The 25,526-nt window shown below is 29.9% G+C and overlaps 1 protein-coding gene across 1 annotated transcript; it reads left to right on the top strand.

Annotated features, from left to right (window-relative positions):
• The first annotated feature begins 10,289 nt into the window (after nucleotides 1–10,289).
• On the top strand, nucleotides 10,290–11,498 carry LOC122856340. The gene has a single exon (XM_044158026.1). The coding sequence runs from the start codon at nucleotides 10,290–10,292 to the stop codon at nucleotides 11,496–11,498; it is 1,209 nt and encodes a 402-aa protein (XP_044013961.1).
• Nucleotides 11,499–25,526: the final 14,028 nt, after the last annotated feature.

The raw sequence follows: 25,526 nt of genomic DNA, 5'->3' as shown, positions 1-25,526 counted from the left end.
AAAAAAAATACATAATCAGTTTTGAAAAAAAAAAATAATTTACATGATTCTTTTTTTAAAAAAAATGTAAACAATTTTTTGTGTTTTCAATAATTTTATCAACATATTCTATTTGAAACAGAAAAAAAATAAAGTATATATTGTTTTTTTTTTTATAAAGATTTTTCAGCATTCGTTTTGAATTTTCATCTTAGATTTTTGATAAATATATTTATTTATTTTCGTTTTAGTTTTTTTTTTTTTTTTTTTTACAATTTTTATAAATTATGTTTTTTTTTATTATTTCCATTTATTTTAAAGAAATTGTAAGAAATATTTTTTTTTTTTATCAATTTTATTTATTTAAATAATTTTATTTATTCAAATAATTACATTTCCCTTGATAATTTTTTTTTCGTTTTCAAAATTACATTTTCAATCGATTATTCTTAAACAGCGATAAATTCACATATGAAAATGTTCGGTGCTACTTGTTGAGTACGCATACCAAGATGGTCACCATCTACCATAGTTTTGAGCTCCTCAAATTCTTTATCTTTCTCCAAAAATATTGATATCTTATTGGGTAAAAACATATCAAACTCATGTTGAATTGTCACAATGCTTTTCACTCCATATTTTGTATTTGCTCTTCGAATTTGAGTGATCTTGTATTCAGCTCCAGGAGTTAAATCAGACATTTTTATCAATGGTAAATTGCTGGAGCTACAAGCAACTTTGTTGATTGCTGATAGAAAATCCATTTTATTTTCTGTGAAAAAAAAAAATTTTTTTTATATAAAATAAATTGTTCTAAAAATAATAATAAAAAAAATTAAATTAAAAAAAAATATATACCTTGATTCCTTTTATGATGAGTACTGTTCGAATACTTGAATTAATCTGATGCTGTTGATGTCGATCGCACTCTTTTTATAGTAAAAAAAATGTTCTAGAAGAGTCTTCGAAATTTCATTGAATGTTCTAGAATGTTCCATAAAGTAATGGAAATGTCATCGAATGTATAATGTTTTCGAATGTTCACAAAATGTTTTCGAGTGTTTTAAAATCTTTTTCGAATGTTCTTTAATGTTTCCGATTATTCTCAAAAATATCGATAATGCTTTCAATATATTCTTGAATCATCGATCCATCGAAGTTTCTTGATCTGTTCCAAAACATTCTCAATTGTTCCAGAAAATTCCTAATTCATGCTATATAAAGCCTGTAAGCCTGTAATACGGCTCTGTCAGTTTATCGATCTTTTTGATTACGTGAGCATTCAAATAAATGAACAACATGAGTTCAGAGCAGTGTCTCAAACTGATAAAGATTATGGATGGAGCATATAAAATAATTCGTACGCCAGATCAAATAGAAAATTGGTTGAAATTCGAAAAAAAAAATATTCGGCTTTTAAATAAAGCATTGAAAGCTGCCAAAACAATTGGTGATAAATTAAGAATTCAAACAACAATATCCCAACTAAGATTATTGAGTGAAAAATTTAAAAGTGAACGAAAACATGGTGCTGGTGTTGGACATATTAAAAAACTGAGTGATAGAGTGAAGTGGCTAGATGGTGATTCAGCATTCCAGGGTCGAATACGATCAGGGACTATCGTTAATCTTCAACATACTGATATACATTCATTTTTAGAGGATTCTAAAAAAATGACAATTAACCGTTTAAAAAATATTCTCAAAAATCATGAAAATTTAAAAGTGAATGGTGTTTTAGCTTGTAAATTTAGAATTGTAAAAAATGGTGAACCTATCGATGAGACAAAATATTTTAATACAAAAAATCAAGTGATATTACCAACTACTGACTTGAAAAATTGGTTCAATGACAACTTAACAAAAAAATTTCTCACAAAAATTGAAGATTTTCAAGAAAAAGATTCTGGGTAGACATTAAGAGCAATTATTAATTTGATGATTAATATTAATCGTTATGAGCCATTGAGAGGTAGTTTATCAACATTTATCGAATTGCCAAAGAGTATCCAAATAAAAAAAGCAGTTTTAAATATTAAAAATAATGATGAGTACTGTTTTTTGTATGCAATCACAGCGGCTTTGTATCCAGCTTAATCGCACAGCTATCGTACCACATCATACCCTGATTTTAAGACAGTTCTAAATTATGATGGGATAAATTTTCCAATAATGTTATGTGACATTCCAAAATTTGAGGTTATGAATGATTTATCAATAAATGTCTACGGTATTTATGATAAATATGAAATAGCACCAGTGTATTTGAGTAAACACAAGTCATTAAAACCCACAATTCATTTACTCATTATGAATAGTGGATTTTCAACTGATGAACCAATATTTCATTTTGCTTGGATACGAAATTTATCGCGACTTGTCAGTTCACAAATTTCGAAAAATTATCATAAAAAGTGGTTGTGTGATCGTTGTCTTTGTCATTTCAAAATTCAAAATTCATATGAAAAACATTTAACTGACTGTGAAAATAATAATAAAGTGAGAATGATTTTACCAGAAGAAGGTGAAAATATATTGAAATTTGAAAATCACCGATTCAAAGAACCAGCACCATTTGTCATCTATGCAGATCTTGAATGTATTTTAGAACCTGGAGAGAATGATTCAGACAATCATGTGCCGCACAGTGCTGCATATTATTTTCATTGTACATATGACAAGTCTCTGTCAGAATTCAAGTCACGTCGTGGTCCTGATTGTATAGAGTGGTTTGTCAGAGAACTTCAAGAAAGAACGAAACAAGTAAATGACATTTTGAATAATCCAATACCAATGGAGCCTCTTACTCAAGAACAAATCATGGATTTTCAAACAGCTCAAATATGTCATATTTGTGAAAATGAATTTTCTCCTGCACAGATCAGGCATCACGATCACTGCCATTACACAGGCCATTATCGTGGAGCAGCTCATCCTGAATGTAATGTCAACTATACAGATTCACATACGATACCAGTAATATTTCATAATCTCTCAGGTTATGACTCACACTTTTTTTTGCAAACTCTAGCAAACATGTTTGAGGGCCCAATTAGAATTTTACCGATCAACAAAGAAAAATATATATCTTTTACAAAAGAAATCAAGTATCCATGTTTAAATAAACGAGGTAGCCGACTAGTAAATTTAAGATTCATCGACTCCTACAGATTTATGGCAACTAGTCTTGACAAACTGGCTTCAAACTTAGCTGATTGCGATAAAAAAATTACTAAAAAAATATTGTGAAGATCCAGAAAAATTTCAATTATTAAAAAGAAAAGGAGTATTCCCATATGAATACATCAATAGCTGGAATAGATTAGAAGATATGAAACTTCCATTTATTGATCAATTTTATTCAAGATTAAATAACAGCAATATTTCAAATGATGATTATGAACATGCCCAAACAGTTTGGAAAAAATTTGAAATCAAAACACTTGGTGATTATTCAGATTTATATTTACGTACAGATGTTTTGTTGTTAGCTGATATTTTTGAAAATTTTCGTAAAAACTGTTTATCATCATACAACTTAGATCCTCTTCATTACTATACAACACCAGGATTCTCATGGGATTGTATGCTGAAATGTACTGGTGTAAAATTGGAATTACTAACAGATGCTGAACAACTCTTATTCATCGAGAAAGGAATACGAGGTGGAGTAGCTGTATGTCCGAATCGTTATGCAAAAGCCAACAATCCATACATGGGTATGGAGTATGATACAATCAAAGATGAGTCGTACCTCATGTACTTTGATGTTAATAATTTATATGGAATGGCAATGTCACAACATCTTCCATACGGTGGCTTTGAGTGGGATAATAATCAGTGGTCTTTAGAAGACATTTTATTACAACCTGACGACTCTTCTACAGGCTATATATATGAAGTCGATCTTGAATATCCTGAAGAATTACATGAACTCCATCAAGATCTTCCATTGTGTCCAGAGCACAAAATATCACCTAATTCTAAACAATGTAAACTAATGACAACTTTTTATCCAAAAGAAAAATATATTATTCATTATAAAAATCTCAAACAATATTTAAAACTCGGTATGAAATTATTAAAAATTCATCGAGTTCTCAAATTTAGACAGTCATCTTGGTTAAAAAAATACATAGATTTGAATACGAAAAAAAGACAAGAGGCAACAACTCAATTTGAAAAAGATTATTATAAACTTTTGAATAATGCTGTATATGGAAAATTTATTGAAAATGTAAGAAAGCAAAAAGATGTTAAAATGGTCACCAGATGGAAAAACAGATATGGTGCTAAATACTACATTCAACAACCGAATTTCCATAGCCTCACAGTATTTGGAGAAGACATTGTTATTATTGAAATGAATCGGACAAAAATTCATTTCAATAAACCAGTTTATGTAGGATTTTCAATACTTGATATATCAAAAACATGTCTATATGATTTTCATTATAATTATATAAAATCTAGATTTGGTAACAATGCAAAATTGATGTACCACGACACAGATAGTTTGTTATATGATTTTAATTTTAATATTTATGAAGAAATGAAAAAAAATTTAGATAAATTCGATACTTCTGATTATTCTCAAGATAATATTTTTAAAATGCCTCGTGTAAATAAAAAAGTACTAGGATTAATGAAAGATGAAAGTTGTGGAAAAATTATAACTGAATTTATTGGTTTAAGAGCTAAACTCTATACATTCCGTGTACTCGGAGAAAAAAAAGATGCTAAAAAAGCCAAAGGTGTTAAAGGTTCAACTTTAAAAGAAATTACCTTTGATGATTATAAAAATTGTCTTTTTGAACATAATTTATTAACAAAAATTCAATATCTAATTAGAAGTAAAAAACATAAAGTAAATACAATTGCACAAAAGAAAATAGCTTTAAGTTGGTTAGATGATAAGAGACAATTGTTACTAAATACTACGGATACTGTACCATGGGGTTATAAAATAAAAAGATAATTAAAATATTTTTCACAGAGTTTATTTTATTAAAAAAAAAAAAAACATTTATTTTTTTTTACAGATCTGATTTATTTATCCAACTATTATGTGTATCGTCAAAACCTAACCATTTTACATATAACTTATCGCCACGTTTTTTCACAATTTTTTCAACTAAATAAATATCAGGATATTTAACTTCAGTTAACTCTTCTTCGTAGAATCCTCCTTCAATTGGATTATTTTTATAATCTATGAGTGTATATGTCACTGGATCTGTATATTTCACTTCCTTAATCGTAAATATTTCTGTTGTGAAGTTTGGTGTATAACCTTTTTTAAAAACAGTTTTATATTTACTAATTTTATCACCAATCTTGAATTTATTTTTGATATCACGATTGTGTTGAAATTTTTTATAAATATTTCTCAATAGTTGTTTTTCATTTTCTTTCGTAACATCTATTGCTTTCATCTTTATTGTTCTGTGTTTTGAATTATTATAATTTTTAAGCAGATGTGGTAAAATTTCTATCCACTTGTAGGATCCTTGATAAGTAAATTTTTCCCACATTTTATTCTTCAGTGTTCTATTGAAGCGTTCAACAATTGATGCTTTGAGATTGCTGTATGTTGAGTACATATGTATCTTATGTTTTTGCAAAAGAGCTTCAAATTCCTTGTTGTAAAATTCTTTTCCTTGATCAACATGTAAATTTTGTGGTATACGTCCTTCATCAAGCACAGATTTCATCGCTGCTGTAACATCTTTCCCAGTTCTTGATTTTATTGGTATAGCCCATGCAAATTTCGAAAATATATCAATAATTGTAAGCGAATATTTATAGTTTCGGTTAACAGACGTATAAGCTTGCATATCAACAAGATCTGCTTGCCAAGTTTCATCAAATCCTTTAATGTCAACATGACGACGAGTATAATTTCTTCGAGCAGGTCTGTGTAGTTCATGAGCAACTACTGCTTTTTTATGATCCATTAGAACGATTTTCAAGTATCCTGAGATGATTATCCAAGATTGTCAGTTTTTTTATTATTTTAATTTCCAAATTTCCAATTTCAGTGCTCAATGTGTTGAGTGATTTTTCAAAATTCAGTTTGAAATTCTCAAAAGCTCTATTCGATGAAGTTAATCTGGACTCCAATGTCTGAATGGATTCTATATTTTGAAGTGAAAGACTTTGCGCTGTATCAAATTCAAGACGATAATTCTTAATGAACTCTTGAAATTGAGACTGAAGTGAATTGGTTATTATATTATTATTATCAACATCATCACGTAGAGATTTATTTAATTGATATAAAATTCGTGTTTCTTCTTTTATAATTGTCTTGGTAATTTTAACAGATGTTGCATCATTTGATTCCAATGGATCAGCAACATTACACAATCGTTTATTATTTATATCATAATGTCCATCTGATGTTCGTTTGAAACCATCACCTGGAGGACCTCGAACACTTTGTAATGAACTTTTATTTTTTGATTGTCGTCCAAAAATATCAATACTCATCTTGACAGCTTGTGAGTAACTGAGCTCAAGCCTTATATGCATATAAATTAATAGATAATTTCAGCTCTCTTAATTCTTCAATTATAGAAATGATTTCATTTGTATGACTGAGATTACCAGCGGCTTGAGAAGCTAATATTAATCGGAGACGATCAACAAGTTCGTTGGGATCATCCCAATAAACGTAGTCCAATTTGTTACTTTTGTTTGTAATCTTATAACGAGGTAACGATGTACCAGTTTTTGTTGAGGATTTTATGTATGGTAAAATATATTTTTCATACTTGGCATTTGTTTCTTTTCTCAGTCCACCATTAGGTTTGAAATATCTATACTGAGCATTTGTTAATTTAATAATTTTGATAAAATTTTTTTTATCATCATTATTTATTAATGAGTCATCAACTTTATAATTGAAAGGAGTTCCAATAAACCTGGCGTCTCTTGATAAGTTTCATCTTCAATAAAGATTTTGTTATTTTCAAATTTAATATTTGAGTTTCCAAACATAAGATTATTATCAAGTTTCCGTACTAGAAATCCTGTTGATCGAGTTTTACTGACATCGACTTTTTTCATATATTTTTCATTATTTTTCGAAAAAGAAGTATCTAGTGTAGAAGATGTATGATCAAGTGACTTTCTTACAGGATCCTCATCAAACTTATCGAAAGATTCATAGAAAACATCATTATCAGCATCCTCATCTCCCTCATTTGCTCGTTCTTTTTCAACATCATTTTCAAGTTCATTCTTCACTCCGTTTTTTATATCACTTGTGGTTTGATTCACCAATTTTTCTAAAGGTGTTACAATAGGCTTAAATATATCAGTTGCATATTTTTCTGAAGCGTCTTGATTCATTTTTAACATTTTATGTTCACGTCTTATTGCATCGCTAGCTTTTGTAATCTGATACAGATTATTTTTTTCTTCATCGAACATTTTACTCGTCATGTTGATGCTCTCATACTTACTGATTCTCTGAACTCATTCTTTTTCAAAAGTTCTTTTCAATTTATAGTAACAAAACAATCATATCCTTTACGATATCGGCCATTTTTAATTTCACTGTCCTTATCGATAACAATGAATCCATGCTTATCGCTATCCCAACAATTTAAACATAAATCTCGGAATCTACGTCATGTCAGTATTCACATGATCATTATAAATATGTTTTAAATTCATTTCATCTTGTCGAAAAATGACGATAAAGTTTGCATTATCTCGTACTAAATGTTTGGGTATACGTGCATAAGTTTGAGAAAGATAAAAACAATCAACATTTTGATGACGTCCCATATAAAAAAAAGCTCTGATATTGTTTTGTTTTTCACATAAACATCATCAAAAATCATTATTAAATTTGGATAAGCAGCTTGAGGTTCTTCAACCTCACACTATTTTCATTGAATGGATAATAACCAATACATTTCGTGGATTCAAGTATTTTTCTAAGAACTGATATTTTGGTTGATTTTAAAGATTTCGAATAAACATATACATGAATCGTAGCCCATTTGGATGGGTAATTATAGCTAGGAGAGCATTTGTTTTACCACAATTTGACGGGCCACAAAAGATTCCTCGCACATTATTAGGTAAAAGTTTACCATGTCGTTTTCGATTTTTTTTACTCGAACTTTGTTGAACAACACCGTCAAAATTGACTACTGGTAATTTTACATTCTGCTCAGCAAACTCTATATTCACGACTGACTATTTCCCTATAAATACCGAGTTTTTATAGATTTAGCTTTAGTCTTGAAAACATTATGATTGTGCACAGACGTTCTAAAAAAAGTGGAAAAGGTCTCATCAATACTTTAATCAACAAACTTCCTATTGAACTTCATATTCCGGGCTATCAATACTGTGGACCAGGTACTAAATTATCAAAAAGGTTAGCTCGAGGTGATCCTGGTATAAATCCATTAGACGCTGCTTGTAAACAGCACGATATTGCTTATTCTGAAAACCGAGATAATATCAGCGTCAGGAACCAAGCTGATAGAGCTTGGAAACGTGTACTTGCAAAAGATTCTTCCGTTGGTGAAAAAACAGCTGCTTGGGGTATAGCCAATACAATGAAAGTTAAATCAAAATTGGGTATGGGTCTGAAAAAGAAGACGAGAAAAATAGGGAAAAAAACATCATTTAAAAAAATTATAAACCTATCAAAAGAATTTATTAAACCAGGAAAAAATCCTATCAAGTGTGCACTTGAGGGTGCACGTGATGCTATAAAAAAAGCAGGAGGGCGAGAAAGAATTCAAATGCCACGTATTCTACCATTACCATCAAAAATAGGTGGTTTTTTACCATTTATAATGCCACTTTTTGCTGGTTTAAGTGCTGTTGGAGCATTGAGTGGGGGTGCTGCTAGTATAACGAAAGCAATAAATGATGCGAGTGCTGCCAAACGACAATTTGAAGAAAATAAACGTCACAACACAAAAATGAAAACAATTGCATTGGGTAAAAGCTTATATCTCCAGCCACATAAGAAAGGAATGGGCTTATTCTTAAAACCAGCAAAAAACATATAAAGCTACCACATCGAGCACTCACAAATATTGATCTTATAAAATACGCTAAAGCTATGAATATTCCATATTTTAGAGGAGTTTTCATAAAAATGATTTACCAACTACTAAACCATGGAAATATGAATCAGCCATTATAAATCTCGATGACAAAGTTGGCTCTGGTACGCATTGGGTAGCATATAAAAAAAGGAATAATAAAGTCATTTATTTCGATAGCTTTGGCGATTTACAACCACCTGCAGATCTTGTAAAATATCTCGATGTTGGTAGCATTGAATATAATTATCAGCAATTTCAAAATTATGATACAGTAATTTGCGGACATTTATGTCTGAAATTTTTAACTGAACAGTTATAAATACGATAACAACTATTAATCATCCATCAGTCATGGATGACTCGTTTACGTTGACGTTGTCTGGAACATCATCAGTGCTAGAAGCACAGTATTATCCACCAATTGAATTATCACCTGAGAAAAATTATGTTGTCGGACTTGTTGAGTTACTTACTTCTAATTCGATACCTAATATTGATTTACATAACAATAAATTTTATATTGGTTATGAAAGTGAAATTATTCTATATATACCGACAGGAAGTTATGAAATCGAAGACATTGAAAAATACCTTCTGCAAATGGTCTCCATAAGTCTTAAACCAAACAATAGTGAACTGTGTTGTGAACTTAAATGTGATCGTCCGATAAATTTTATTCCTGAAGATTCTATTGGAAGGTTATTAGGATTTTTACCTCAAATCTTAGAACCTAATGTAACTCATAAATCTGATTTACCAGTGACAATATTAAAAGTGAATGCTTTACGTGTTGAATGTAATATAACAACAGGTGCATATGTAAATAATCAACAAGTTCATACTATACATGAATTTTTCCCTGGTGTTCCGCCAGGATATAAGATCATAGAAGTACCTTCACATGTCATTTATCTACCAGTCGCCGTCCGAGCAATACATCATCTTCAGCTAAAAATTGTTGATCAAGACGGAGATTTAGTAAATTTCCGAGGAGAAGTCATAACAATAAGACTTCATGTGAAGAGTATAAAATAATGGGTATTGTCTTCCAAAAGAGAATAGTTGGAAACAGTTATATAAATAAACCAACATGCCGAAAATCCATCAGTCATCATCGGACACTCCGAGTATTAACACGTCCAAACGTTCAATTTCTCAAGAGTCTCAATCTCAAACCACGTCAAATAAAGTGAAAGTAAAATTGTGTTGTTTTTTTTGTTCTATACCATGGAAGAAATCCTAAATATTCAAAATTCGATTGTTTTTGATGAGTCTATAGCTCATTATGAACTCCATGCTCATCAACCCTATGGAGCGCCATCTTTCAATAATAATGATGAAATAAGAATTGGAATTCAACATCAAGATCTTTGCATACTACCATCTAAAAGTACTCCACATATTCAAGGAAAATTTACAAAAAATGATGGAACTGCTGTTGCAAATACTACAAGTCTAGTAAAAATGGCTATTGCTCATTTATTTGAAGAAGTCCGCTATGAAATAAATGCTGTTGAAGTAGATCGTAGTAAAAATGTGGGACTCACAACTATCATGAAAGGTTATGTATCACTCACACCTAATCAGGAAGCACTATTGGAAAATTCAGGCTGGACTGATTCTGCTATAAATAATGTAAATGGATACTTTGATATATCAATACCATTGAGCTTACTACTTGGATTTGCTGAAGATTATCGTAAAGTGATTACTAATGCAAAACATGAACTCATTCTTACAAGATCAAATACTGATACCAATGCATACCTAAAAACAATAGCAGCAGAAACGGCAAAAATTGCTATTCAAAAAATAGAATGGGTTGTACCATATATTCGAGTCTCAGATAAAGAAAAAATTCAACTATTAAACTACATATCAAAAGATCCAGCTATTTCACTGAGTTTTCGAGCCTGGGAGCTGTATGATTACCCTCTACTTCCTGCAACTTCAAAACATATATGGAGTGTAAAAACATCAACACAACTCGAGAAACCAAGATATGTGATTGTAGGATTTCAAACTGCACGTAAAAATCAAGCTGATAAAAATGCAAGTCATTTTGATCATTGCAATTTGCGGGATGTGAAATTATTTTTGAATTCACAATCCTACCCATATGGAAATTTGAATCTTGATATAAGCAAGAATCAATTTGCTCTGCTCTATGATATGTTTACAAATTTTCAATTATCATACTTTGGGAAAGAGCCAGAACCATTATTAACAAAAACAGAATTTTTAAATCAAGCACCACTTGTTGTTATAGACTGTTCTAAACAAAATGAATTTCTTAAAAGTGGACCTGTGGATATACGTTTGGAAATCGAATCAGTCGAACAGTTTCCTGATGATACATCAGCTTACTGTTTAATTTTACATGATCGAATTGTAGAGTACAAACCTATCAGTGGTTCAGTACGAAAATTGGTATAAATAGGAGAGAAAAACGTAAAAATCTCTCATTAATCAATCGTCTTTTGATGAAACAACACGAAAAATGTTTAAAAGCAAAGATAAATCTGCTAAGGAGAATTCAGATAAAACTTGTTTGTTGAATGAAGAAAAAGAAAAAAAATTCAATGAACCAAAGTCATATAATTGGAGAGAAGAAGCCAAATCAATATAAAAATATCAAATATGAAAAACTCAAGGATAATTAAGAATCAAGTTTCTTTCAATTCAACACCTAAAATTCATATGATGTATACATGGTTGTATGCATACAAGGCTGCACGATGTGGAGAATGGAAACAACTTGCGCGTGATCATGAACGTTTCAACTTGAGAATTCAACGATTGAGTGAAATTATCAATCCAATATTGATTAAAAAATGTGAAAAAATTTTAAACATTATGAAATAAATTTTTTTTTCATTAAAAATTAAAAAATAAAATTAGTGTTTTTATTTAACCTTTACCAAATATATGAATAGGATAAAAAAATATTTACAACAAAAAAATTAATTGAAAAAAAAGATATATTTATTTTTTCTTGTTACAAAAAAAAATTATTCTTTCATTTCATCTTCTATATTTATCTCGTCTTTTCCTTGAATACGATGTTCCAATTTTTCAGTTTTGTTCCATAGCTTGAATAAATCGCTTATAAGTTGTTCAAAGTCAGTATATGGTGATTCATCGAAATATTTTTTAACGAGCTGATGAAGATCTGTGACCCATGGTCGTTGTGTAGACAAAAAAATCAGAGGTGCTTAATTATTGTGACATGAAAGTACTTCTTCATGTGTTTCAACATTGAAATCTTTTTTCAGAAGTTCCATACTTTCCCAAAAGCAGCGTAAATCTTCATGAAATCTTTTTAATTCACTGAATTTATCAATGTATGATGCATTTGATGATAAAAATTGTGAAAAAATTGTAGATTCACCCCAGCAATGTACTTCCAATAACCTGAAAAAAAAAAAAAATTAATTTTTAGAACCGGATGAAAAATATTAATTCGAGGATATTATGGATTCATATACTTACATCGATATGTACCAGTGTTTCAAATTTAAAACGTTTTTCACAGCAGTTCATATGTTCGATCTTTTCATATCCACATTTATCATTTTCATAAGAAGGATTCGTATTTTCTTCAAAGCTGGACAACCGTAATCATGTAGATCAATTACTGGTTTTGAATAATCAATAATATTTTCTAACCACTTTTTCTTTTCTAATCCTTTGACACAAATAAACTCAGCTGGTTTTAAAATTTCAGTCATTTTCTTGTATGTTTTTTCAAAAGGCATATCACCGTCATGCCATGTTAGGCCATGCCAATTTCGTGTCAACCAATTGTTTATCAATTGATATTTCTGTGGTACATCCTTCCATGATCCAGGTGGTTTGAATAGTATATGATCGATTCGTTCATCATGCAGACTTATACTTGCAAATTCTTTCAGAACAAACTGATCAGGTAATTGAAATCCTTGAAGGTCAACGATCATTGCCATTTTTATGCAATAGATCACTGTGTTTTTTTTTAATGTTACATGCACGATAAATGTCGTAAAACTAATTTTTTAGACGAAAAAATTTGCATTCTTATAGGTCTTACCCCTCCATATAAGGAATCGAGACTATCACATTTTAATAAATGACGTCACATTTTAAATAAACCAATACTTTGAACAAACAAATATTCGATGATGTCACAATAATCTGATACTTTAAATAAACAAGTATTTCTTATCATTTCCAGCCATTCTTAGAAATATGACGTTCTGAATAAATAACCATGACGTCATTTGAAGAACTTTCTCGAATGTTCTAGAACCGTCTCGTAGATTCTAGAAACTTCGAGATTTTTACCCCTGCCCCGATCTGACCCCTGATCCCGACCCTGTCCCCTGGTCCCCTCACCGTGGCCTAGAACCGGCCCTATATAACTACTCACGTCGTTCCAAATTCAACTATCTGTTACTGAACATCAATACCATTGGTAAAGTTGTGGTATTTTAATAATAAATTTACCATTTCATTTAACATTATAATTTTTGTGTTTGACTCAAGTTTTTCATAAATTATTTGTGTTCAATTTGTGTACCATTCTCGCGTATTTTTCAGGTTCCTTTTTACCTCTCCCTACATTAATTCCGTCGCCCTACTTTTCTTATGCGCCCTGGCTGCGCAGGATAAACAGGGTTAAATTAATTACATATCTAGTTGGATTATTTTAAAGGGCAATATTGATTGTCTAATAAATGATCCGGCTACGATATTTCATGGGGGCTCGTCCGGTTTCAAGACGATAAAACGCGTTCGCGGAGGGTAAAATCAGGCCAAAAAAAAATTAGTTACGCGCGCGGAAAAATTCGCGGTAAATTTTATTGTCATATTTTTTTTTGTGGTTAAAAATTATTTGTCTAATATTTTTTCTTACGCGGTAAAATTGTAGCTTGGCGTCTTTTTTTTTTTGTGTTGGAAATCTTTTTTTCTTTGGGGGAGAAAAAGGTTAAAAACATTTTAAAATTATTTATCTATGAAATTTAACACGTTTTTGTGAAGAAAAAAAAAAAAAAAAAAAAACATTAAAAGAAAAATTTTATTTGTGTTACAAGAATTGTAATAAAATTCAATAGTTTTGGGGAAAACCGATAAAATTTGTGACCCTGTCACTTTTATTTTATTTATTTTACTACCCGGGGGTTGTTGGGTTTTCCCAAATTGTACATTTTTTTTTTTTCACGGTCAAAGTGCCCTCTTTTTAATTTTTACGATAGCCGACAACTGGGCCCGACGAATAGCAAATAAAAGAAATAGAAAAAGAAAAAAAAAATAAAATAAAAAAATAATAGCGTGAGAAAAGGTTGCATGACTAATCGGAGGATTAAGTTGTACTGTTTATGTAAACAAGTTAAAATATTTTTGCTTTATTTAACTATGAATAACTAACTCCAATAACGATAATAATTATAACTAACAAACAAATGACATAAGTGAGTGCAAATAAACCTGTCTGATTATTGGTACTATAATAATAATAAATAGTAATTCCATTGTTGTAAACAATTGGAACTTGAATTCAAGTTTTTTTTATATATTTTATTCAATAATAATAATAATTTCTATTAATTTGATTCTTTTTAAATAATTGAGAATTAATTATTCAATAATAGAAATACTCGTTAATTTGATTTTGTCGAAACAATTAGAATTTAGTTAGCCTGTGGAATAATTACTTATCAATAATAATAATAATTATAAATATGATTTTACTCAAATAACTGTTGAATAATTACTATTAAATAATAGTAATAATTAAAAATTTGATTTTATTCGAATAACTGAAATTCAATTAACCCTTTGAATAATTATTATTTAAGAATAATAATAATTATTAACTTGATTTTCTTTAAGAAATCGAGAGTTAACTAACCCTTTGAATGATTTGTATTCGATAATAATATTAATTATTAATAATAAATTAAATAAAACAATTTAATTTTTTTTATACATAAAATGAAATAATAAAGCCCCGTAAATAAAAAAAAAATATATAAATATAAATTCAAAAAAAGAAAAACACGATGCGCGAAAGGGAAAATAGACTACGAAAAGGACGGCCTTCTTGGAAAAGCGGCATATTTAGCCAAGGCCCAAATCCCTCCCAAATTTAAATTGAAATTGTTTCCTTTCATATAAAAGTTAATAAACTTTTTATGTCATTCATTGTTATAATATTATTAGTATTATTCTCATAAATTTTTAAATTAAAGTTTAACTTTTTAAAATTTTTTTTAAAAATTTCTTTACAAAAAAAATATTTTTTTTTCTTTACTTGGATTTGAACGCTCGAATGCGTATAATAATTGAGATCGTTCGCTTTTTAATAAAAGCTAACAAACTACTCAAATCATTCATTGATACAGAATTAATATTATTCTTATAAATTTTAAATTTGAATTTAATCAATTAAAAGTTAACGTTTTAAATTTTATTTATTTACAAAAAAAAATTTTTATTTTTGTTCTTATTGGGTTTCGAACCCACGTCTAAGTTAAAATTATTTCTTTTGCGCTAAGTAAGTTATTCAAATCATTTATTGATACAGAATTAATATTATTCTTATAAATCTTAGATTGGATTTTAATTAATTAAAAATAACTTTTTTTTTTGTTGTTAATTTTTATTTACAAAAATTTTTGTTTTTACTGGGTTTCAAACCCACGTCTGAGTTGAAATTATTTCCTTCGCATTTAATAAAATACCTAAATCATCTATTGATACAATATTAATATTATTCTTACAAATTTTAAATTTAAATTTGATTATTTAAATTAAACCTTTTTAAATTTTATTTATTTACAAAAAATTTGTCTTTACTGGGATTCGAACCCACGTCTGACCTACAATTATTTCCTTTGCATTCAATAAGATACTTAAATCATCTATTGTTACAGAATTAATATTATTCTTACGAATTTTAAATTTAAATTTGATTAATTAAAATTTAACCTTTTGAAATTTTAAATTATTTACAAAAAAAAATTTTTTGTTTTTATTGGGATTCGAACCCACGTCTGAGTCAAAATTATTTCCTTTGCATTTAATAAGATTTGATAAGAAATCATCTATGGATACAGAATTAATATTATTCTTACAAATTTTAAATTTAAATTTAATTATTTGAATTAGACCTTTTTAAATTTTCATTTATTTATAAAAAAATTTGTCTTTACTGGGATTCAAACCCACGTCTGAGTTGAAATTATTTCCTTCGCATTTAATAAGATACTTAAATCATCTATTGATACAAAATTAATATTATTCTTACGAATTTTGAATTCAAATTTGATTAATTAAAATTTAACCGTTTAAAATTTTTAATTATTTACAAAAAAAAAAAATTTTTTTTGTTTTCATTGGGATTCGAACAAGTCTGAGTCAAAATTATTTCCTTTGCATTTAATAAGATATTCAAATTATCTATGGATACAGAATTAATATTATTCTTACAAATTCTAAATTTAAATTTAATTAATAAAAAATTTAACTTTCTCAAATTTTTATTTATTCAAAAAAAAAAAAAAAAAAAAAATTTATTAAAAATAAAAGTCCTTTGGGTAAGCATTTGAAAAAAAAAATTATTAAAAATAAAAGTCCTTTGGGTAGGCATTTCAATAAAAAAAATTATTAAAAATAAAAGTCCTTTGGGTAGGCATTTAAGAAAAAAAAAATTATTAAAAATAAAAGTCCTTTGAGCAGGCATTTTGATGAAAAATTATTAAAAATAAATGATGTTGATATAAATAAAAATTCTTTGAGTGAGAGCATAAATGAAAATTCTTCGAGTGAGAGCATAAATAAAAATTCTTTGAGTGAGAATATAAATGAAAATTCTTTGAGTGAGAGTATCAATTTTGGAAAAAATTATTAAAAATAAAAGTCCTTTGGGTAGGCATTTTGGAAAAAATTATTAAAAATAAAAGTCCTTTGGGTAGGCATTTCGATGAAAAATTATTAAAAATAAATGATGTTGATATAAATAAAAATTCTTTGAGTGAGAGTATTAATGAAAATCCTTTGAGTGAAATGATACATAAAAATTCTTTGAGTGAGAGTATTAATGAAAATTCTTTGAGTGAGAGTATTAATGAAAATTCCTTGAGTGAGAATATAAATGAAAATTCTTTGAGTGAGAGTATTAATGAAAATTCTTTGAGTGAGATTATAAATGAAAATTCTTTGAATGAGAGTATCAATTTTGGAAAAAATTATTAAAAATAAAAGTCCTTTGGGTAGGCATTTCGATGAAAAATTATTAAAAATAAATGATGTTGATATAAATAAATATTTTTTGAGTGAGAGTATTAATGAAAATTCTTTGAGTGAGAGCATTAATAAAAATTCTTTGAGCGAGAGTATTAATGCAAATTCTTTGAGTGAGATTATAAATAAAAATTCTTTGAGTGAGAGCATAAATGAAAATTCTTTGATTTAGAGCATAAATGAAAATTCTTTGAGTGAGAGTATCAATGAAAAATTAAATGAAAATTCTTTGAGCGAGAGTATTTATGAAAATTCTTTGAGTGAGATTATAAATAAAAATTCTTTGAGCGAGAGCATCAATTAAAAATTTAATGGAAATTCTTTGAGTGAGAGTAAAAATGAAAATTCAAAAGTTAATAAAATACGTTACGAATTGAAGGAAAAATTATTGCATGAGAATGAATATGAATCGGAAAGTGAAATTATACGATTCAACCTATATAATAAAAAAGCATTTAATAGCATCAAAAAGAAAAAGGAAAGTAATAAATAAAATTGGAGAAGAAACTGTAACCACAAATCAAAATGAAAATAAATCAAAATCGCCAAATAATATAGAGTCAAATTTTTCCGGATATGCGGAAATAAATTCAGTTAAGAAAGTATATGCAAATTCGAATAAAAGTAGAAGTAATTCTTGTTGGTTATGTGAGGGTGGATCATAAATAATAACAAGTACAATTTAATATTATTGGTTACGTTTATTTAATTAGCAGTCAGAGAATATATAATGCGAGGCAAGAGTGTAAAGTGCACGGCGGCCGGAACTGGAATGAGTATATTATATAGGGGTTCATATAGTGTGTGTGTAGTGTATGGTTGTGTATGTTTGTTTAGTGTCAGCCTGTAAGTTAAGATTTGTGTCCGGTAGCGTAGCAGTTGTAAATATATTTAGTCAGGGACGTGTCATCAGACTTTGTATCTCCAACACCTTCTCTCAAAGATGATGGCGTAGAACCTGTTGTTTACGTTCAGCGATGCCAGACGTACAGATATATCTGTATTTATACAGAAAATCCGAAGTCTGTACAGAATACAGATTCTGTACGCTATTTATACAGAATTATTTGCCTTATGTTCGAATATTCTGTATTTTCCATTACTGCCACTTAATGTCGATAAAAAAGGAGTTTGGGTTGTTGGTGGTCCCGAGTTTTAAGGCAAGTCTTTCATTAAAGCGAATTTACGTGTATAATAAACTTACCCTTCGCTTTTTTTCTTTCAAGATGGTAGTTGTGGTTATGTCTACCATATTTGTTTTCACACGGTTTGTTTTCACATATTTGTTTTCACACTTTCTACAGTATCAGGCAGTTTGATATAGGTATTTTTGTTTGAAAATGTTTCCAGTGATATATCATCAGTGTGTATTTATAATATTCACAAAACAAATATATATTATTACTGTTTAAAAACAATATAATTTGAAAACAAGTGTCATATGTACAAGTTTTATGTGTTAAGTACAAGTGTCACATGTAAGATATTAACTTTCTAAACACATAAATAGTAAATTATATTTTTGTCAAAGGTATTTTTGTAAAATTTATATACAAATACACTAAAAACAATATCACTATGTATATTTTTTTACAGATTTTTATAACTTCAAATGATTGAAATGACTGATGAAGAGTCGTCATCTAATGAGGCTCAGGCAAATGTACCATCAAAAAATATCAGGAAGTCAAAAACACTCAATAATTAAATAAAAATTTGAATAATAAATAAATAAATTGTTATCATGAATTTTTTATGTTTACCTCCCTTTAAACCATGAGCGACATCTAAACTTTGTGATATATACTATATATGGGGCATTCTGAGTCAATTCAGCTGGTCATCTGCCTGACCCTCTCGGATTGAGTTGAAAATTTTTTTATACATTGTTTTTGGCTTTTTATGCAGCCTGAATTTTTTCGGAAATTTTATGACGTATTTTAGCCGGTAAAGTAGAGTGTTTTAATGTTAATTCTCTTCTTTCATAAAAAAAGCCCTAATTTAAATACATGAAATTTTTTCCATAAAATAAGGTACTCAATCCACGTGTGTTTGCTTAAAAATTAGAGTGGGCCGAGACGTTAATATGCTTTTTTTTTTTTTTCAATTTTTTTTTTTTCAAAATATTTTGAAAAAATAAAAAAAAATTAAATTTTTTAATACAAAAAAATAAAACAAAATTAAAACATATCTTGGTAAAATTTCATTTTCGGCATATTTTAAAATTGAAATTTTCCACTTTTAAGTTTTAAAATATGCCGAAAATGAAATTTTACCAAGATATGTTTTAATTTTGTTTTATTTTTTTGTATTTAAAAATTCAATTTTTTTCAAAAATTTTGAAAAAAAATTGAAAAAAATTATAAACGTCTCGGCCCACTCTAATTTTAATCGAACACACGTGGATTGAGTACCTTATTTTATGGAAAAAATTTCATGTATTTAAATTGGGGCATGAAGGAAGGCTAACTACAAACTAACCGATTATAAATTTCCGAATCAGGCTTTAAGCAAATGTATAAAAGTACAAAAACTCAATCCGAGAGGGACAGTTTTCAATAAACTCCAGAATATATATACATATATGTAGTTACTTTTAGTTGCTCACCCAAGCGTCAACTTCAGCCCCCGTACAGAAAAAATACAGACATTTACTCAGCCTCGTCCAGATACACCTTTCAGGCGGTGTGGCAACGCTGTTTACGTTATTTGTAGACCAAGTCCTTGGCTGCAACTTGTCAGTTTAGTGGATGTTAACCCTTTAGTTAACATGTCTGCTGGCATCTTATCAGTTGATAGATATGATGGTGTTACTCGCCCTTGTTCATAGACGTCTCGGATGAAATGATGTCTAATGTCAATATGTTTAGTGCGAGAATGATATGTTGCTAAATACAAGTTTTTGAGCACTTTGATTGTCATTGTAAATAGTTGTATGTTCTATTAACATACCAATCTGACGAAATAGCTCTTGTAAGTATAACGCTTCTCTGGTTGACTCTGATAAAGCCATATATTCGGCTTCAGTGCTAGATAAGGCGATAGTTCTTTGCTTTCTTGATTCCCATGATATACTGGCACCAGCCAATATGAAAGCATATCCAGTATATGATTTTCTATCATTTCTGTCACCTGCCCAATCAGCATCAGCAACACCATACAATTGTTTACCAGTTCTTTTATATACAAGCTTGGTATCTATACTGCCTTTTAAATATCTGAGAACTCTTTTTGCTTTCCAATGTTCAGATGAGTAACATGAGTAAAATTGACTAAGATAGCTTACTGCATATGAGATGTCTGGCCTGGTAGAAATGGCTAAATACATCAGAGCTCCAATGAGTTTGCATGGAAGTCTTTGGGTTCATCATTATTATTATATTCTTTGGTTTCTCTAAGTTGCAGTTAGCCTCGATAGGAGTCAAGACTGGCTTGCAGTTTGACATATCAAATCTTTCAAGAATATCCTCTATGTACTTCTTCTGATTTAATTGTACTACACTATTTACTTTAGGCCTGCTAAATTCTATACCTAAGCATCGTTTTACTTCACCAAGATTTTTCATTTCAAAACTTTGAGAGTGACGATTTCATTTCATTTATCCACGTAATATTAGCAGATGCAATGAGCATGTCATCCACATATATTAATATTATCATGATGTCGTGTTTGTCTCTGGCGACAAACATGCATGGATCCTGAGTAAGCTGTTGTAGACCTAATTTCTTCAATTCAGTTACCAGTTCCCTGTTCCATTGAACTCCAGCCTGTTTAAGTCCGTATAATGCTTTTCTTAATAAACAGACTTTGTTGTTCTCATTATGGAGTTCATTCTTCCAATTTTCTGCTGTTACTAAAATTCGTGTGTCTGACATGACCTGCCTACTCAATCCGACAGGTTTGCCTGACAATATTTTAGTCAGCATATCTTCAAGCCCTTCAGGGACTTTCATGTAGACTTTCTCATTCAAGTCATAAATCAGGTAGGCTGTTACGACATCCATTTGATGTATCATGAGTCCAAATTCTGCTGCTAGTGCAGCCATAACTCTTATTGAAGTGAGTTTTGCAACTGGTGAGAATGTTTCAAAATAATCTTCACCTGATTTTTGAGAGCATCCTTTAGCTACTAATCTGACTTTTTTTTTGCCAGAAATTGAGCCAGGAATTTCTTTTGTCTTGAAGACGTATCTATTGCCAATAGCTTTTCTGTCTTTTGGTTTTGGTACAATATCTCATGTTTTGTTTTTAATTTAAGATAGTAATTCATTTTCGATTGCTTGTTGCCATTCTTTGGCAGCATCAGAATTTTTGGCATCTTGAATTGTAATTGGGTCTTCAGTTAGGTTTGCAATTTCATCAGCTGCTAGTTCATTTGGTAGCTCATCTTCAGAGTCATCTACAATTTCTATTGTATTGTTTCTTATTTGTTGATATATTTTCTAGGTCTACCTTCACGACCTGTTCTCAATATAGTTGGTCTACCACGATCTCTTATTGATGTATTATTTGGTCTATCTGGTAGATTTTCTCTAATAGGTGTTTCTGGAGCTAGTTGGAAATCATCAATGGATTCATTGTCTGAAACATATTCATTATTAATTGATGGTTCATTAATAATTATTTTGAGGGAATTCGATGGTGGATTTTGGTTCACCATGTCCCCACCTTCACCTAGAATTTCTTCGTACTTATTATTAAAATACTTATCATTCATGAATTTTGCACTGCGACAAATTATTAATTTTCGAGTTTTTGGATTCCAGACTCTGTACGCTTTTGAAGTGTCTGAATATCCAACAAATACACATTTGTGTGCTCGTGAATCATATTTGCCTTTGTTTATTTTGTTATCTAAGGCATATACTGTTGTCCCAAAAATTTGAAAATGGTCAACGTTTGGAATTTTATTTGTCCACAGCTCATGAGGCGTTTTGCCATTTAAAGGTTTTGTTGGACATCTGTTACGTATATAAATGGCTGTATTGATTGCTTCAGCCCAAAATATACCTGGTATTTCAGCATGTCGCATCATGCACCTTGCCATTTCATCCAGGGTTCTATTTTTTCTTTCAGCTACGCCATTTTGTTGTGGTGTATATGGTACAGTTAACCTCCTCTTAATTCCATTTTCTTGTAGGAATTTATCAAAGTTTGAATTGCAGTATTCTCGACCATTATCTGTCTGTAACATTTTAATTTTCTTGCCAGTAAAATTTTCAACCATAGATTTATAAATTTTTAATTTTTCTAACGCTTCATGTTTATGTTTTAAAAAGTATACTTCACCCCATCTTGAGTAGTCATCTATGAAGGTGATGTAGAATCTGTGTCCACTGTGAGAAGGGCGTCCAAATGGACCGCTTACGTCACTGTGGACTATTTCTAGTCAATCTGTTGTCCTCCCGTCATTGGATTTTGGAAATGGTTGATTGACAGCTTTTTCCTGAGCGCACACTTCACAGTTTTTAATTTCTTGAAGTGGTATATTTAGTACTCCTTGTTTACACATGAGCTTTATATCTTTTTCGTTGACATGGCCTAGACGTTGATGCCATTTTTCAAAGTCATTTTTAGAATTAAATTCGGCAAGATTTGCAGCGTTTTGGCTCTCTTGGATATAGTATAGATTGCCAATTCGCTTTGCTGTTATCAGTACATTATCATTTATGTCAGATATTGTCGCTTTTTCTTTTTCAAAGAGGATTTTATAATTTTTATCTGTCATTTTTGACACTGACAGTAAATTAGTTCTTAAATCATTCACATATAAAACACGATCTAGTTTCACTGTCTTTTGTTTATTACCATCATTAATGTTTATTTTAATTTCACCAACACCACTTATTTTTGTTGAATCATTATTGGCAAGGCTTAATTTTAAATTTGCTTTTTCAATTTGTTTAAATAGCTTATTGTTTGCAGTGATATGTGATGTACTGCCACTATCTAAGCACCATAAATTTTTATCGTTTGATTTGTTAGCATTGTTTACATAATTCATTAATGCGATTTCTTCATTTGTTTGAGCACTTGCAGCGAGTTCAATATTTTCATCGTATTCATCTTCTTCTTCTTCTTCTGCATAATTTGCATGTTTATAAATATTTTCGAATAGCGAGCTTTTGGATGGTGATTGTAACCATTGCACCTTGCACAGCGTATTGTATTGTTTGACTTTCTGTCAAAACCTTTGTTATTGTTGTTGTGCGGGGTCCATCTTCGGTGTCCATTCGTTCCCCCACCTCTGTTGTTATTGTTATACCGGTCATCTGTTTCTTCGTGTGACGGCGGTTTATGTGCTGGTCGTTTTCCACCTCGAGAAAACGAGTTTCGATTGCTCGGGCCTTTTCGGCCAAACGAAGATTTTGCGTACATGGCTCTCTGACCCTGACTGTTTCCATTACTTTCTGTAATAGATTTTGCATCTGACTCTTCTAGAAGTTTCGAGCGCAGATCTTGCAATGATGGAAAAGTCTCTCTAGTCATAATTATCATTCTAAACTTTTCAAATTCTTCAGGCAAACTATTTAATAAAAACATGGCCAATATTTCATCAGTTACTTCTAATTTTATTTGTTTGGATTTATTAACAAGATCAAAGTATTAATTAATATTATCTCGGATGCTTTTTGTGCTATCCATTTTAAAACGAGTAAGCATGGCAAGTAAAGTCAATCTATTTATTAGTGCACTTGACTGATGCTCATTTTTAATTTTGTCCCATAATTCTTTGGACGTATTTGTAGAATTAATACTTTGTAATTCGCTAGCTGAAACGGCTAGGATTATTTCACATCTGGCCAGTTTATTTTTTTGATTCCAATCATCACATTCTGTTGGAGGTTTTGTTTCAACGCCTGATACGATATCCTAGAGATCCAATTTATATAAATATGATTCCATCCGGACTTTCCATATTTCATAATTATCATGTTTTAATGGATCAATTGAGATAACGTGGGATTTCGCCATTGTCACTAATTTTTATATATATAAGCACTCACTGTTTACACGCGGTTTCTGATGCAATAGACGCTACACGTTTTCACTAGACGCGTTGTACGTTAAACGAGAAAATTTATTTAAATGCTTGTTATTTAATTTCAGGCTAAATGCCTGGGCCCATAACCTGTTGGTTATGTGAGGGTGGATCATAAATAATAACAAGTACAATTTAATATTATTGGTTACGTTTATTTAATTAGCAGTCAGAGAATATATAATGCGAGGCAAGATTGTAAAGTGCACGGCGGCCGGAACTGGAATGAGTATATTATATAGGGGTGCATATAGTGTGTGTGTAGTGTATGGTTTTGTATGTTTGTTTAGTGTCAGCCTGTAAGTTAAGATTTGTGTCCGGTAGTGTAGCAGTTGTAAATATATTTAGTCAGGGACGTGTCATCAGACTTTGTATCTCCAACAATTCTATAAAAGTATAAACGTGTCGCTTAGCGTAAGGCTTTGCCTCCCTCAAGCTCACGCTTACTGTGGGGGGGGGGAAGGTAGGACAAGATGGTAGTCAGCCAGGTTCGCGACGATGATCGATCATAAAATTTGTGTTACTCTCTCACACTAGCCGTCCAGTAATTAAGAGGTAATGATATTAATAATCTTCTCTAATTTTTTTCAAGCACTGACCATCCAGCATAAGGAAGCAGTAGTAAATTATGGAAAATTCGGAAGAACCTCGAGAACTCGAATGAGAATAACATTTTTAATAATCGTAAAGATACATATTAATAATTTGTAATATTTTAAATTGTTATAGAACAAATCCAGTGTTACGATAAATTAAGAACGTGTACACGAAGGAATGCAGCTGCAGTTAATAACAAGCATAAATTTTTTTTCTGTTATTATAGGAAAGGGACGTCCTAATAATCGAACTCAATAATTACTAATGGAAACAATACTATCATTGCATGAATAATCTATGAAATCAATAACTATTTCTTTTTCTCTCTCTCCTTTTCCAAAAAGAAAAAAAGGTGGACAAACTCACGCTTACTGTGGGGGTGAAAGATGAAGGGATAAAGCGTCTGACGAGACGACGAAATCCTGGCTATCTTGAAAAAAATATTAAAACAGTAGAAAGGAAAAACACGATTGCTGTTTACTATTAGAAATAATCTTTCTGAAAATTTTTTCTGTGGTCTCTCGAATAGTTGCTGCTTTCT

The sequence above is a fragment of the Aphidius gifuensis genome, linkage group LG5, assembly GCF_014905175.1.
Source record: "Aphidius gifuensis isolate YNYX2018 linkage group LG5, ASM1490517v1, whole genome shotgun sequence".
NCBI classification, from domain to species: Eukaryota; Metazoa; Arthropoda; class Insecta; order Hymenoptera; family Braconidae; genus Aphidius; species Aphidius gifuensis.
The sequence above is the reverse complement of the archived record's forward strand: the minus strand, read 5'-3'. Positions and strand labels throughout refer to the sequence as shown.

Bases quoted from the DNA above. Each gene is read 5' to 3' on its own strand.
- LOC122856340 (XM_044158026.1), top strand. From the start codon at position 10,290: ATGGAAGAAATCCTAAATATTCAAAATTCGATTGTTTTTGATGAGTCT.